Source organism: Pristis pectinata, chromosome 4 (genome assembly GCF_009764475.1).
Source record: "Pristis pectinata isolate sPriPec2 chromosome 4, sPriPec2.1.pri, whole genome shotgun sequence".
NCBI lineage: Eukaryota > Metazoa > Chordata > Chondrichthyes > Rhinopristiformes > Pristidae > Pristis > Pristis pectinata.
In genome coordinates, this window is record NC_067408.1 from 35,554,365 (window position 1) to 35,568,211 (window position 13,847).

Consider the following 13,847-nt stretch of genomic DNA (forward strand, 5'->3'; position numbering starts at 1 on the left):
CCAGTGTATCCTTGAATTGCACAACCAGGGTTATAGACAGGGCTTTTAAACTAATTAGAGCTGGAGCAGAGTTTAAGAGACAGGAAGTTTAATAAGTCAAGAGAAAAGAGAACAGTGGTACAGCGTAATGATGGGGGATGAATGAAAATCCAAGTGTAACAGGAAAGGGCAGAAAACGTAAGTAATGATGTGCAGCAGAAATTAAGACTGGAGTAATTAACAACTAGTCAAAGGTTTAAGGCTCTTCACCTGAAAGCACACCGCATTTTAAACAAGATTGATGAACCAATAGCAGAAACAGAAATAAATTAGGCTGATTTAATAGCTGTTACAGAGACGTGGTTGCAGGATGACTAGGACTGGACACTCAGTATTCCAGTTGATTCAGTGTTCCAAAAGAAAGCCAGAAAGGAAAAGGAGGTGGGGGAATGTTGTCAGTCAAGGAAGGTAACAATGTGGAGGTGAGTTGTGATACGGATACAGTGGAACAATTTAGATGGAAATAAGGAAAAGGTACAGAAAGAGGACACAGGTTGCAGTGGTCTATGGGCTTCCAAAGTGCTGCCTCATGGTAGGACAAGGCATAGATGGGAAATTATCGATGACATGTAAGAAGAGAACTATCATTATCGTGAGTGATTTTGATTTGCAGATTAGCTGGACTAATCAATGTTTGGAGTGCATCAGGGATTGTTTCTTTGAGTAATACTTAGCAGAACCTGCCCAGGATAGGCTATTTTAGATTTAGTCATGTGGCGAAGTAAGACTAATTAAAGATCTTTTAGTTAAGGATGCTCAATGGAGATGCAGTCACAACTAGCAGAATTCCAGATATGGTTTGATGCTGAACACATTGGGTCCAAACTTCAAATTCAACTTAAATAAATAAAACAAAGGTATGAAGGAAGAGTGGTCTAGAGTGGATCGGGAAAATAGGCTAAAGGAAAGGTCAATAAATGAGTAGTAGCAGATTCTTATACAGCTGTTTCATAATAGTCAGCTGAAATTTATCCTAATCAGAAAGAGGGGCTCAATGAGAAAGATGAACCATCTCTGGTTAAGGAAAATATTAAATCAAAAATAAAAGCTTACAAAGTGTGAAAACCTAATGATGGACAAGAGGACTGGTAATATTTCAGGAACCAGCAGAGGAGGACAGAAAAGCTAACGAGGAAGAAAATTGATTATGGGAGTAAACTAGACATTTATATTACATTAAACAGCAAGAGCTTCTATGGATATGTAAAAAGAAAGACAGCAGCCATGGTAAGTATAGAATCCCTGGAGAATGAAATTGGAAAATTAATAACAGGAATCAAGGAAGTGGCAGATAATTTCAGATACTTTAAATGAATACATTGCATCAACCTTCAGTGGGGGACACTGCAAACATCCCAAAGACAACTTTGTATCAGCTCCTCAACTCTTTCTCCGCTACATTGACAACTACATTGGTGCCACTTCCTGCACCTGTGCTGAGCTCATTAATGTTATCAACTTCGCCACCAACTTCCACCCTGCCCTCAAATTCACTTGGTCCATCTCTGACACCTCCCTCCCCTTTCTTAATCTCTCTGTCTCCATATCCGGAGACAGATTATTTCCCGATATCTTTTACAAACCCACTGACTCCCATAGTTACCTTGACTCTATGTCTTCCCACCCTGTCATTTGCAAGGACGCTATTCCCTTTTCTCAGTTCCTCTGCCTCTGCTGCATCTGTTCTCACGATGAGGCTTTCCATTCCAGGACATCCGAGATGTCCTCTTTTTTCAGAAAACGGGGATCCCCCCCCCCCACTGCTATCAATGTAGACCTCACTCGTATCTCCTCCATTTCCCGCATGTCTGCCCTCACCCCATACCCCCACTGACATAACAGGGATAGGGTTCCCCTCATCCTCACCTACCACCTCACGAGCCTCTGCATCCAACATATCATTCTCCCCAACTTCCGCCACCTCCAACGGGATCCCACCACCAGGCACATCTTCCCCTCCCCTCTCCGCTTTCTGCAGGGATTGTTCTCTCTGCGACTCCCTCGTCTGCTTATCCTTCCCCATCAATCCCCTTCCATGCACTTATCCCTGCAACCATGCTAAGTATTAAACCTGCTCCTACACTTCCTCCCTCTCCGCCATTCAGGGCCCTAAGCAGTCCTTCCAGGTGAGGCAGCCCTTTACATGTGAATCCACTGGTGTCAGTTATTGAATCCAATGCTCCCGGTGCAGCCTCCTCTACATCGATGAGACCCAATGCAGATTGGGGGATTGTTTCATCGAGCACCTTCACTCCATCCACCGTAACAGCCAGGATCTCCCGGTGGCCAGCATTTTAATTCCACTTCCCATTCCCACACTGACATGTCTGTCCACGGCCTCCTCTACTGCCAAGTTGAGGGTAGACACAGATTAGAGGAACAACACTCCATATTCTTTCATGGTAGTCTCCAATCTGATGGTAGTCTCCAATTTCTCTAACTTCCAGTAACCAATCCCCTCTGTCCCCACCCCCACCACCCTTTGTTTTCCCTTATCCCTCTGGCCCCATTACCCCTTCTCTTTCCCCACCCTTACAACCTGCCCATCACCCACACCTTCCTCCCTCTGGTTCCCCACCTCCTTCCCTTTATTCCATGCTTCACTGTTCTCGCCTATCAGATTCCACCTTTCTCAGCCCTTCGCCTCTTCTACCTATCACCTCCCAGCTTCTCACATCATTCCCCCTTTCCCTCATCTTCCCCCTCTCACCTGGACTCACCTATCATCTGCCAGCTCGTGCTCCTCCCCCTCCCCTCACCCTTTTATTCTGGTTTCTCCCCTCTTTCTTTCCAATCCTGATGAAGGGTCTTGGCCCAAAACGTCAACTGTTCATTCCCCTCCCTTGATTCTGCCTGACCCGTTGAGTTCCTTCAGCAGTTTTTGTGCGTTGTCCCAAGAAATTTACTATCTATATGAATGATTTGATGGAAGGGGCAGAGTATAAGGTATCCAGATTTACTTATGAGACAAAAATAAAGGGAGAAAGCACACTGCAATGAAGACATTTGGATTCTGGAAAAGGTTACAGATAGGTTTGAATGAGTGTGCAAAAGCTTGGCAAATGGAGTTTAACATAGGAAAGTGTAAGGTCATGCACTTCGGTAGAAGGAATCAAAAGGTAGACTACTAACTTAGGTAAAAGAGACTGCAAATGAGTGGACTGCAGAGGGATCTATGTGTTCTTGTGCATGAAACACAAAAGGTTGGAATGAGATGCAGCAAGTAATTAAGACGGCAAACAGCATATAGGCTTTTATTGCTAATAGTTGGAGTTAAAAATAGAGATAATTGTACTTAAACATTGTTATAATTGTTGGGAAGGCACACCTGGATAACTCTGTATGGTTTTGGTCCCTTTACTTAAGAAAGGATATACAAGCATTGCAGACAATTCCTTAGAGATTCACTAGAATAATTCGTAAGGCAAGAGGCTTATTCTATCATGAACAACTAAAAAAGTTAAAACTGCATTCCTTGGAGTTTAGAAGATTTGAGGGATGACCTTATTGAAACATATAAGATCCTAAAGGGACATGACAAGGTAGATATTGAGATGTTTCATTCATTGAAGAGTCTTGAACGAGGGGACATAGTTACAAGATAAGGGGACAGTCATTTAAATCTGAGGTGTGTAAAAATTTCTTCTTACAAAGGGTAATGAATGTCTGGAATTCTCTACCTAAGAGGGTTGTAGAGGCTAGATCAGTGAAGAGATTTAAAGAGGAAGCTAAATTCTTGAAAGATTGGGGAATTGGGAGCTACGTGGAAAGAGCATAGAAGAGGAGATGAGGCCTGGAGAAGATCAGCCATGATCATACTGAATGACAGGGCATACCTGAGAGTGGCCCTCACCTGCTCCTATTTATTTTCTTCTGTGTATTCTTGTGTGTACATTCTGACCATGGGAGAGATGAGGATCCGAGTGGAAATCATAGGCCAAAGGGGAGCTTGAAAGGTTCACGAGGGGAGTTTGGAAAGTTCACCATTATGTCTGATTACAGAATGTCGGTGAAATTGGTAAACTAGATCCAGCAATGATCTCCTGAATCCAACAGTCCTCTCTTTAGTTGTAGTAACATTAAAATGATGCTTAATTCTGAGGCACTTAGACTCATTATAGTACTTATGTCACCAAAATGCCTCCTGCAGACGGGTTGGTTGCATCCCACCCCTATTAAAAACCATAAAGATCCATTTTCAAAATTTTTTAATTTTTACATCCCAGCAATATTAAAATTAGGGTTAAAATTCTCTCCCAATTTACCAATATTTCAATTTGTGTTCAAGTTCAGTTATAATAATGACACCAGTTTATCTTTGAACAAATACAATCAATAAAGGACACAGTCCACTTAGTGCGAACCACCATTCTCTATCTTTTGTGTTCTTTGAATCAAAGTGTTTCTCCAAACCCAGTACTGCGTCAAAAACTGGGGTCCAAGAGAATGCTAAAATGTCAAAAGGAATAAAGAAATACTTATGTTTGTAGAATGCCTTTCAGATCTCAGGATGACTTAAGATGCTCCAGAGCCAGAAAAGTACTTTTAAAATGTAATCACTATATTATAGAACACATGACAGCCAGTTTGACCACAGCAAGCTCCCACAGCTTGCAATCTAAAGGTAAGTGTATAGTTTTTTATAGTCAATGACAATTAAAGGGTAAATATTGTCTCAGCTGTTAGATAAAGTCTTCTAAGTAAACCTTTTATCTTCACTAACCAAGACATACCTAAATATTTTCTAGCAACACGAATACCTCAAAAGAGAGTTAACAAAATAAAACTTTTCAAGGACCTACAGATCTTTTTAAGGTTGCAATGAAAACATTGAAGGAATGAGTATTATTTAAAATTGAAACAAAAGAATAGTCATGATCCTGAGTAGTGGCATATTGTAGATACTGGATTGCTTCTGTTCTTATTTCTAATATTACTATATTGTGTAAAGACACCAAGTTCAAAACCTTACCTCTATATTGATAACAACATTGACATTTGTTGAAAGGGAAGGAACACCTAAATCATAAGCTTCCACAATTAGAGTGATTTTTCCATTAAGTGAGGGGTTTATGCCTTCTCGATCAATAGCTCCAAGGGAATGAAGAACACCCGTGACGGGATCAATGGTAAAATTTTGTTGGTAGTCACCACCAATTATAGCATAATGCACTCTGCTGTTATTGGTACCTTCTTCATCGTTGTCAAAAGCCTAAAAAATATTCAAGAAGAAATCAGGATCTATATTTGCTATTGTAATTGACTTCTCTTTAACAATTCATTTTTCAACCATAGTACATGAGACTCCGAGTCAGCAATCGTTTTATCAGCCTTTAATGTTCCGTCTCTCATGGGTAGCTTTGCGTTAAATTTTGATTGGACAGTAACAAAAAAGAATGGATGGAACACATAGACTGTGTCAACCATTAAAGCTTGACTAGCGCATAATCCTTGCTATTCAGTTAGCAATATGAAGTTTTGTGACAAATTTTTTTACAATCACTGGAACAAAGTCATAACTGAACATTGAATGTGTTTAGATAAGATAAATGTAATTGTGTTTATCTCAAAAAGGCCCCACGTGAAATATATTAGTGGACATAAATTCTTGCCAGAATTAGTTAAGAATCCCACCCGAGTTCTATATGGCGTGGGACCTGACCAGCAGAGCATTTCCAGCAATTTTTTTTCAGATATAAAGAATCTCCAGAGTTTTGCTTTTAGACATTAACATTAAATGAGTTTGCTCCCATTGTGTTTGGGGATTACAGTGGTGTCTAGCTTCTTGGTGCTTGATGACAGATTCCCAAAATGGAAAAATATGCTTTTCGCTCATACTAACTCCACTCAGTATGAACAGCAAGAACAAAAAAAATTGATAGATTTTGACCTACCTCAATTTTAATGTTTAATTCATTTATTTTGTCTTCTGTGATGAATGCACTGTAAGAATCTCTTGTCATTTCGGGAGGGAAATCATTTATATCTTCCAGAACAATTTCAAGCAAAGTAGTATCTGTACGACTCCCACCGTCAGTTGCTTGAAGGGTCACATAATAAATAGGACGTCTCTCTCTATCAATTGCTGTGCTGTTCGCAACTGTGATTTCACCTGTACTGCTATTGACTTTAAATTCATATCTTCCATTTAACAAAACAAACAAGTTATACTTCAGCAGTCAGTATTTCACATTCATTTTTGGCAAACGTTATCAAAGTTATACAAAGAATCCTTGAGTAATATTTCTAATATTTCAGCTTTGAATTTCCTAAATTCCACAGCTATAAAAGTTCCAGGGGTGAATTGTGCATGCCAAAATCCCACCTGCTGCTCTGCCCCCATCATGACCCCCCTCTAAATGAAAGGAGTAGTGACATATGTATATATTGGACAGATACCCACTGCAATTTCTGCACTTCAGAAAAGTAGGACTGGCTGGAGGAGTGGTGAAGCAGAGGTTCAAATTCCATGGGATGATGGAGTGAAGGCCAGAATAAGAAATAACTATACCATTTGGACAAGTTCTATTTGGGATTTAAGGCAACTGTGGGAAATTTAAATAGGTAAATGGGAGCAAAAAATTAGGTGGGAAAAGATATTATTTCTAATTAGATCTAAAATAACCAAAGGGGCAAAAGAAATGCAATGCTTTTACCTTCAAGTGTTTACTTAATTCCCTTTTGAAAGCCACAAATGAGTCCATACCCACCACATGTTCAGACAGTACATTCAAGATCAGAACTACTCCCAAATTGAGAAAGCTTTTCCTCACATCATCCCCAAATCTTTTGCCAGTCGCTGTAAGTCTATGTCCTTTGATCCTTGACTATTTTGCGAATGGGAAATGATTCTCTCTATTTACATTATCTGAATATTTTGTACACCTCCGTACATTGTCCTCTGGACATTCTCTACTCCAAGGAGAACAATCACATGTCTCTAGCCTGTCCTCCTAACTGAATCCTTTCATTCCTGGAAATATTCTAATAAATCTTTTCTGTACTTTCTCTAGGGCCTTCACGTCCTTCCTAAAATACAGTGATCAGACCTGGATGCAATTGTAGGTTAACGAGTGTTCAATGAAAGTTCAACATATTCCTACAAGTACAAATTACAGGTTTAAGACTTTAATATCTACACAAGTACTTTGTGTTTCCATTCTCAAATTTACTTCTTCCATTCCAGATGATGTTGAATAGAGCTGGGGTCACAGATCAAGTATCCGAACAGAGTTTTCATATCTCTTATCAGTAAGCACACTTCTTTATGAATGTTGATAGACCAATAGCGTATTTGCAAAAATACAACTATTTAAGGGTCTATTTAAAAACTATTCAAGGGTCACTTTTAACTGTTCCCATTGAGAATGTGTGGCAGTGAACCAGTCACTGGTTTTCCACCCCATTCAGCTTTATTTTCTAACAGGAACCATTGGTTATTGGGGATTCTATAGTGAGGGGAACAGATAAGAGATTCTGCGAACCCGACAACAATACCCGGATGGTGTGTTGCCTCCCTGGTTCCAGGGTACGGGATGTCTTGGACCAGGTCCAGAATATCCTGAGGGGAGAGGGTGGTCAGCCAGAAGTCTTGGTACATGTAGGTACCAATGGCAAAGGTAAAAAAAAGAGAGGAGGTCCTGAAGGAAGGTTACAAGGAGCTAGGAAGAAGGTTGAGAAGCAGGACCTCCAGGGTAGTAATCTCAGGATTACTGCCTGTGCCACATGCTAATGAAAATAAGAATAGCAAGATCAGGCAGATGAATGCGTGGCTGAGTAACTGGTGCAGGGGGCAGGGCTTCAAATTCTTGGATCATTGGGACCTTTTTTGGGAGAGGTATGACCTATTCACAAAGGATGGGTTACATCTGAACTCCAAGGGGTCCAATATCCTGGTGGGAATGTTTAATATAGCTGTTGGGGAGGGTTCAAACTAATTTGGCAGGGGGAAGGAAACCAGGATGTCAGGATAGAGGAAAAGGTATATAGGAATAAGTCCAAGACAGTATGCAGTGAAGATGGTAAGAAGGACAGGCAGGTGAAAAGACAGGATAATTTGCTGAACAGTAGAAATACAGCAAAATCGGTAGCAGATACTGGTCTAAATGTACTATATTTAGATGCACGTAGCATTAGAAATCAAGTAGATGACCTAGTAGCACAGCTACAGATTAAAAATTATGACATTGTGGCAATCACCGAGTCATGCCTTAATGACGGATGTGATTGGGAACTGAATGTCCAGGGGTACACAGTGTATAGGAAAGAAAGGTGGGTAGGCAGAGGGGGTGGTGTGGCCCTGATGGTTAGTAATGATATAAAATCAATAGAAAGAAGGGACATTGGGTCAGAAGAAGTGGAATCCTTACGGGTGGAGCTAAGAAATGGCAAGGGTAAAAAGACAATAATAGCAGTTATTTATAGACCCCCTAACAGCAGCTGGGATGTGGACTATAAGTTACAGTCCGAAATAGAAAAAGCGTGTCAGAGAGACAACGTCAAGATAATTATGGGGGATTTTAACATGAAGGTGGATTGGGAAAGCCAGGAAGGCAGTGGATCTCAGGAGAGCAAGTTTGTGGAATGTCTACGGGATGGCTTTTTGGAGCAACTTGTTGATGAGCCTACCAGGGGATCGGCTGTTTTGGATTGGGTGCTGCGTAACGAACCGGAGGTGATTAGGGAACTAAAGGTAAAGGAACCATTAGGAACTAGCGATCACAATATGATTGAGTTCAGTTTCAAATTTGAAAAGGAGAAGCTGATATCAGATGTGTCAATATTTCAGTGGAACAAAGGAAATTACAGTGGCATGAGAGAGGAACTGGCCCAAATTGATTGGAAAAGTAAGCTAGTTGGAGGGACGGCAGAGCAGAAATGGATGGAATTTCTACAAGAAACAAGGAAAATGCAGGATAGATATATTCCAAGAAAAAAGGTGATGAATGGAGAAATGGCACAAATGTGGATAACGAGAGAGGTTAAGGCTAAAATAAAAGCAAAAGGAAGGGCATACAAGGAAGCAAAAATTAGTGGGAAAACAACAGACTGGGAAACTTTTAAAAACTTACAGAAAGAAACCAAGAAGGTAATTAGGAAAGAAAAGATGAATTGTGAAAGGAAGTTGGCAGATAACATTCAAAAGGATACTAAGAGTTTTTTAAATATATGACGAGTAAAAGAGAGACACAGGTTGATATGGGACCAATTGAAAGTGGTGCGGGAGAGATTATAATGAATGACAAAGAGATGGCAGGGGAATTAAATGAGTATTTTGTGTCAGTCTTCACTGTGGAGGACATCAGCAATATACCTGATAGTCAGGGGTCTCAGGGGATAGAACTGAGTTCAGTCAAGATTACTAGAGAGAAGGTGCTTGGGAAGCTAGATGGACTAAAGACAGATAAGTCTCCTGGACCAGATGAAGTGCACCCTTGGGTTCTGAAGGAGGTGGCTTTAGAGATTGCAGAGGCATTGGTGATAATTTTCCAGGTATCAATAGACTCTGTCATGGTTCTGGAGGACTGGAGGGTCGCAAATGTAGTTCCACTGCATAAGAAAGGTGGGAGGCAGCATAAAGGAAATTACAGGCCTATTAGTCTGACATCAGTGGTTGGAAAGTTATTGGAATCAATCATCAAGGATGAGGTTATGGAATACCTAGAGGTGCATGACAAGATAGATCCAAGTCAGCATGGTTTCCTTAAGGGAAGATCCTGCCTCACCAACTTATTGGAATTTTTTCAGGTAATCTCAAGTAGGATGGACAAGGGAGAAGCAGTGGATGTTGTGTATTTGGATTTTCAAAAGGCCTTCGATAAGGTGCCACACAAGAGGCTGATTAATAAGATGAAAGCTCATGGAATTACAGGTAGGATATTAGAATGGGTGGAGCATTGGCTGATAGGCAGAAAGCAAAGGGTGGGAATAAAGGGATCCTGTTCTTGTTGGCTACTGGTTACCAGTGGTGTTCCACAGGGGTCAGTGTTGGGGCCGCTTCTTTTTACATTGTACATCAATGATTTGGACTATGGAGTTAATGGTTTTGTAGCCAAGTTTGCAGACAACACCAAGATAGGTGGAGGAGTAGGGAGTACTGAAGAAACAGGAAGGTTGCAGAGAGACTTAGATAGTTTAGGAGAATGGGCAAAGAAATGGCAGATGAGATTCAATGTTGAGAAATGTGCTGTTGTACACTCTGTAAAAAGAAATAAACGGGCAGATTATTGTCTAGATGGGGAGAAACTTCAAAGTACAGAAGTGCAAAGGGACTTGGGGGTCCTCATGCAGGATAACCTAAAGGTTAACCTCCAGGTTGGATTGGCGGTTAAAAAAAAAGCAAATGCAATATTGGCATTCATTTCGAGAGGTATAATGTATAAAAGTAAGGAAGTGTTGATGAGGCTCTGTGGGGCACTGGTGAGGCCTCATTTGGAACATTGTGTGCAGTTTTGGGCCCCTTATCTTAGGAAGGATGTGCTGATGTTGGAGAGGGTTCAGAGGAGATTTACGAGGATGATTCCCGGAATGAAAGGGCTTACATACGATGAGCGTTTGTCGGCTCTTGGACTGTACTCATTGGAGTACAGAAGAATGAGAGGGGACCTCATAGAAACATTTAAAATGTTGAAAGGACTGGACAGAGTAGATGTGGCTACGCTGTTTCCCTTGGTGGGTGAGTCCAGGACCAGAGGGCACAATCTTAGAATTAGAGGGTACCGGTTTAAAACAGAAATGAGGAGAAATTTCTTTAGCCAGAGGGTAGTGAAATTATGGGATTCTTTGCCACATACAGCTGTGGAGGCCCAATCATTGGGGCATTTAAGGAGGAGAGTGATAGGTATCTAATTAGTCAAGGTATGAAGGGATATGGGGATAAGGCTGGAAACTGGGGCTAGATAGGAATAGTTTTAGTTTAGCTCATGGAGCAGACTCGATGGGCCGAATGGCCTACTTCTGCTCCTCTGTCTTGTGATCTTGTGAAAAGCAACTCCTTAATTTATACAAGGGAGCACAGCTATCAATAACTTCCATTCTTCAAAGCTGTATCACGAATACTAATTGACTCATTTCTATATAAACCGATTGAAGTCAGTTGCAAAACTTGTTAATTCTAAATAATGGTAATAAATTTTTAATAAATGAGCACATACATGCTTAATGGTAACAGGCTATACGTAATTTCACCAAAGATGCCATCATCAGGATCATTAGCCTATGAAAAAAAGTTATACAAATGAATATTAAAGTTATCAAAAACAGGTACATATCATTCTGCTGATATTTATGTTCTACAGGTTTTGCTACAAAGTTCAGTTGAATGATGTTGGGGGTTTTAGTACAACAGGTGAAGATTTGCCTCCAATTTTTCATCATGAATTGACACATTTTCAGTGTGACAGCACAATTCCATGAAGTAAATCCTATCAAGTAGGCTGACCAGGTGGCAGTCAGGAAAACAGGAGAGCCGGACACTGTGGCCAAAGGCAGAGGAAGAGACAGATTGCCTGGGCATTTTGGTCATACCACCAGTAGTTTCCATAGAGTGGCAAAGTGGTTCATTGGAAGCTCTGAGAGTGGTTCTGGGCTTTCCAGTTGAATGGAGTTTGCAGAGTGTCTCAGCCGCTCAGAGATCTGTCCTTCCAATGGATCACTGAGCTAGCTGAACAGCTCCTTAAGGAAGCAGCAGAGGCATCATGAAGCAGGAACCTACAGGCCCCTCTTTGGAGAGAGAAATTCCTCTTGGTTGTGTTGACTTTTACAATTATGGCAAGTGGGAAAGACTGGATTCCATGTTTTTTTTATTATGTTCTTTATAGGGATAGAGTTGAAAAAAATCAGGTTGGCAGACTTCTTGATAGATCCTCACAAATAAGACCTGAGACAATTCTGAAATGAAAAGTGAAGGATATCTCTCACATGTGATCTTTAATTAGATGGTCGTGAGTGTTTCTCCCAGTTCAGGTTATTGATCTGGAGTCGTTTTGTGTTTTTCTGGTCCCCCTTTCATTTACTTCCTTCTCCTTAGTCTCATCCATGTCTTCCTTTTTTGACTCCTAAGAACCTTGAGGAACAATTGCTGTTCGTAACAGACTGCCAGGTGTAACAAGTCACCATAAGTCTGAAGCCCTCATCACCCTACTCTTCTCCTCCAGCAGCTGGTGATTCTCTATCTAGTCTCATTTGCCTCTCCCAATCCTCCTGCAGACCAAAACAAACCTGCAGAAGTTATAACAAAATCCTCTCGAGCAACCCTTTCTCTTTGCAATTCCTACATGGTCTCCAGTGAGGTGGAATAGCATAGCACTTTGCAGGTGTAATACTCAGAGAGTTTCCAAATTAAATGCCAACAGAGTGTTAACCAAAAACACGGCCACTGCATACCAAAGTCCTCTTCAAACACAGAAAAGTCAAATGAGTCACAATCAGTAAGTGAACAGTGACAAGGGGCTAAGGTTTCAAGCAGTGTTCCTGAAGTTCTCCAACTTCATTGCTGCTGTTCAGTGGAGTTCTGTCAACTAAGATAACATCCAGCCTCTTAAATAAGTAATAGAAGACAATTTAATTGGTAATCAGAGGTTTAATCATTCTTGGAACCATTGTTCCTTGTATTTCACTCAAGCTCCATTACCAAGATGGAATCTTGTGCTAACGGCACACTAATTGGGTATTGTAGCTCACAGTCTTGTTTCAGCCATCTCAGAAATGAGAGAGTACGCAGGGGAAAAGGTCCCTGTGATATTAATTGGAGTCTGCACATAACAATATAATTTTAGAAATATGGAATTAAGATGCAATGGGCTAGCTCTTATTGAGCTTTTCCAGCAGCTCTGATTGGAGACGTCTGCACTCCACTGTCCGGGACTTGCTTGAATATACTTTTCAGTATGGAAATCTGGAAATGACTGAGTGCAGATGTGCTACGTCCAGAAGCAGAGCCTGATCTTGATGGGATTACATTGGGAATCACCTTTCAGATCTTGCATCATACCAGGACCTGATATCCTATTGATTTCAATGGGAAGTGCAGGACTGTGGATTAGGATGGAAAGCTGTAGTTCAATGGTTTTAGTTGTCCGCTTTAGGTGCTTTTAAATAACTTCATACTTTAAAGATTTTTTAAATACCTACTTCAATATTAATAGTTTTTAAATATCCCTGAATGTCAGAGCACTTAAAACTATTAAAATACTCAAGCTTCCACAACTGGAGAAGTTCTACACAGCCTACAGGATATGAAAGCATGTTGGAGGTTTCTCAAGGACGGGACGCAACAGTAAGCTGCCCGAGGCCCCTTTGTTGTTCATACCTCACTGCTGGACTCAGGGTCAGCAAAGAACACATCATGCATCTAGCCCAATTAAGAAAGGGAATGTGGGACCATGGGGGCGGGGGGGGGGGTTGCGATTCTGGCAGCATGCCTTGCCCAGCAAGAACTATCCCAACACTTCAGTTCGGATTGAATAAAAGTAAAACTGAACCTACCGTAACCTTTCCAATTTTAGTTCCAACACTTGCATGTTCTTTTACAATCAGCACATCTACACTGCTTGTGAACTTTGGACTGTGATCATTTATGTCCAAAATGTTGATTGTCACATTAACTCTGGAGCAACAATTGACATGATTGGTTGTATCATTTGCAACAATCTAGTAAAGAATTTCAAAACAAATTATTAATGAATTCTTGCATTGAACACAGGATTTAAATCAAAGTACTTTTAACTCATCTCACCTAAATAACTGTTGCTAATAATTTTAGATTTCCAACAGAAATTCATTGTCTTTACACTGAACTTCTGATAGAT

General features: G+C 40.7%; 1 protein-coding gene across 1 annotated transcript in view; it reads right to left on the bottom strand.

Moving 5' to 3' along the window:
* The window catches only part of cdhr2 (cadherin related family member 2), a 125,249-nt gene that overhangs the window by 36,225 nt on the left and 75,177 nt on the right, over window positions 1–13,847 (bottom strand). The window contains exons 14-17 of the mRNA XM_052013586.1: window positions 13,525–13,689; window positions 11,202–11,254; window positions 5,934–6,192; window positions 5,012–5,251 (exon numbers count right to left, since the gene is read on the bottom strand). Of these exons, the coding sequence (XP_051869546.1) occupies window positions 5,012–5,251; window positions 5,934–6,192; window positions 11,202–11,254; window positions 13,525–13,689 (717 nt within the window). The remainder of the gene's footprint in view (window positions 1–5,011; window positions 5,252–5,933; window positions 6,193–11,201; window positions 11,255–13,524; window positions 13,690–13,847) is intronic.